This window comes from Cyprinodon variegatus, unplaced genomic scaffold, assembly GCF_000732505.1.
Source record: "Cyprinodon variegatus isolate N-32 unplaced genomic scaffold, C_variegatus-1.0 Scaffold95, whole genome shotgun sequence".
In the NCBI taxonomy this organism is placed as follows: domain Eukaryota; kingdom Metazoa; phylum Chordata; class Actinopteri; order Cyprinodontiformes; family Cyprinodontidae; genus Cyprinodon; species Cyprinodon variegatus.
This window is the reverse complement of record NW_015150548.1, coordinates 123618-126581: the sequence shown is the minus strand read 5'-3', so window position 1 is coordinate 126581 and position 2964 is coordinate 123618. Positions and strand designations below refer to the sequence as shown.

The 2964-nt window shown below is 37.5% G+C and overlaps 1 protein-coding gene across 3 annotated transcripts in view; it reads left to right on the top strand.

Annotated features, from left to right (window-relative positions):
* The window catches only part of LOC107084232 (sodium/potassium-transporting ATPase subunit alpha-1), a 49259-nt gene that overhangs the window by 37855 nt on the left and 8440 nt on the right, over nucleotides 1–2964 (top strand). Inside the window, exons 4-7 of one of the 3 annotated variants that reach the window (XM_015373964.1) lie at nucleotides 1473–1574; nucleotides 1651–1752; nucleotides 2289–2402; nucleotides 2495–2629. The exons of the other annotated variants lie outside the window; for them this stretch is intronic. Of the exons in view, the coding sequence (XP_015229450.1) occupies nucleotides 1473–1574; nucleotides 1651–1752; nucleotides 2289–2402; nucleotides 2495–2629 (453 nt within the window). The remainder of the gene's footprint in view (nucleotides 1–1472; nucleotides 1575–1650; nucleotides 1753–2288; nucleotides 2403–2494; nucleotides 2630–2964) is intronic. 3 annotated transcript variants of the gene reach the window in all.

Here is a 2964-nt window from a genome sequence, read left to right as displayed (position 1 = left end):
ACCGTATGAATCGAAATCGAATCCATTTAGGACCGTATGAATCGAAATCGAATCCATTTAGGACCGTATGAATCGAAATCGAATCCATTTAGGACCGTATGAATCGAAATCGAATCAATTTAGGGCTTTGGTGAAAATACACATCCCTAGTCTGAAACCATAGCTCGCCACAGACATACATCTGAAAGTGCACATGCGCAGAAAAAGATAGCTAATATCACCAGAATGATTGACAGTTAGGAGGACCGCTTATTTAGATGATCCACCTGGAAATAAAAGACCGTCCTTTATACCTTTATCATAACTTAATGTTATAGAAAAAGACTCAATAGATCTGCCCCTTTGATTTGAGCTCATCATCTATCAATGGAAAATCAATGGTTTTCTTCCAAATCCAAACTTTAACATCAGTTTGGTGCATCTCTAGTGAGAATTAGAGTTTGAAATATGTTTATTATTAGCATTTTTTTTTTCTTTAAATGGTATCCTTATTTTCTTAATGAAATCAAACCACTTGATGGCAGACTGAGCTCTTTGCTTTGTTCATGAGCTGCCATCATAAAGAAAATGCTGGAAAACTGCCTCTTTATGAAAGACTTTAAAAACTAATACACAAAAGATAAAGGAGTTGAACGCTGCTCTGAATCATTAAAGAAACGTACAAAAAAAAGATCAAGTAGATATGCAAGTATTTAATTATTGTTAAAATATCAAAATTAGAAAGAAATAAAGCAAAAATCCATGTTTTTATTTCACTTCTGATCCTTTTTAGTAAATCATAATAATCATGTATCTTAGTCAGAACTTTTTTTTAATATAGTTTCAGAGCCAACCTTTCTTTTAAGCCAATTGGTGGCTGTTTTTGTCCTTTTCTCTGAAGAGCCATCTGTACTTCTGGTACAGGAAAGATGGAGACATCTTGATTAACTCCAAAGGTGTCCTTCCCAAAATAGCATGCACACTACTTGATCAAGTGCCTCTAATTAAAGTCTATATGTTTGGCAGTGCAAGGTATGTTATATTATTTTTTTAAACTAGTGAGTTTTCCTCTTAATTTCAGCAGGTAGGACAATTTGCAAATGAAATAAGTTGATTTAAAATGTGTTAAAAGTAAATGATCTGCTTTGAAGTGGGTAGCATCTAAGATTAAGGGCAAAAGTACCGATTCATTAGTAGATTAGATTAGATTATCTTATTAATTTGCTTAAATGAAGACATTTGAACATATTTTAGACCAGTTTTTGCAGTCCAGTTATTTTGTGTGATGCTGTTTCCCCTCTGGATCCTTCCCTTAGCTGCGTTTCTTCTGTAGACACCGTGTAGCCAGGTGACAGGAAGCGCCTGCCGTCCCCTCTGGGCCTCAACACGTTTCATAAACAAAGATGATGAAACTTACTGAGAACTTGACGCCTCGAAGCAAGCTGAACCGCAGGAGGATTTAACCACGTGTGATCGGATCTGCTTTATTTCAGGGTCTGACTGGTGCGAAAGCTGCTGAGATTCTGGCCCGCGATGGGCCCAACGCCCTCACGCCGCCTCCCACCACCCCGGAGTGGGTGAAATTCTGCAAGCAGGTAACACTGGACACTAATGGTCCATGTGATTTTGAGTTGAGCTCCTTTTTTTAGACTGGATTGCTCTGTTTTGTAGATGTTTGGCGGTTTCTCCATGCTGCTGTGGACCGGAGCCGTCCTCTGCTTCCTGGCTTATGGGATTCAGGCCGCCATGGAAGACGAGCCTGCAAACGATAATGTATGGAGAGAAAAAAAAGAAAAGTTTCTGATTCATTCTGGAGTTAAATTATGAACCATTATTGTTGCAAATGAAGAACACCTTTAGGAAATTAAAATTTAAAGCAAAAAAAATGCAATCTGGGAAAAGGGTCGGCATAAAAGTCAATTTTCTCAGATTTTTTTTTTCTTTTTCTAATTTCACAGATTTCTACCCTTTTTCATTCTATTTTTCATAGATTTTTACAAATTGTATAATTTTCCTGTGGAGTGCGGAGCAAAGATGCATTTCTATTGTCTGCTTTACATAATTAATGACGTATTGATCAAACTTAGCAGCTTGGAGGGAAGAAAATATGACCTGCCAAAGGCAATTTGAAAAAATAAAAACAGAATTTTGGAGGGAAAAAAAGCAGCAAAGTTTTTTAAAACATTTTCCAAATCTTCAAATCTAGATTAAACTTTTACAATTTTCATCTTATAAAATGTGTTCTTTGCTTGCATCAATACTAAAACAGAATTTCCACCGTAATAAACCTGCCGTTTGTCCATCTCCAGCTGTACCTTGGTGTTGTGCTCTCTGCTGTCGTCATCATCACTGGTTGCTTCTCATATTACCAAGAGGCCAAAAGCTCCAAGATCATGGATTCCTTCAAGAACCTGGTTCCTCAGGTGCTTCCTCCATCAAATTCAAATGAATCCATTGATTCTGGATGGAAGTATGATCATCTGAACCCATCAGCTAAAAATATCTGGTGTTGCAGCAAGCCCTGGTTGTCCGTGATGGCGAGAAGAAGAGCATCAACGCCGAGGAGGTGGTGGTCGGCGATCTGGTGGAAGTGAAAGGTGGAGACAGGATTCCTGCTGATCTCAGAATCATTTCTGCTCATGGCTGCAAGGTTGGTGCTTTCACTGGAACCCTTTAAGCATTTTTTTCTAAAAACACAGTGGAGTAAATCTTGGATTTATGTCTCTTTCACTTAATCCAGAAAATATATATATAATTTTTTTTCTGGTACACATTTGTTATGACCACTTTGTGACGTTGAAATTGAGCTTGAAAAACATTTAAGCTGCCTTTGATTTTTTTTTTCTCATTGAAGCTTCCTCCTGTGAGCAGCTGGAGGCTTTTATGAGACCCATATCAGTCCGCGGCCTTTCAGAAGGCTTTATTCTTCAAAAGAGAGAGAATAAAATAAAAGGATCTTTTTACCAATTCTCAAAATGTGAAATA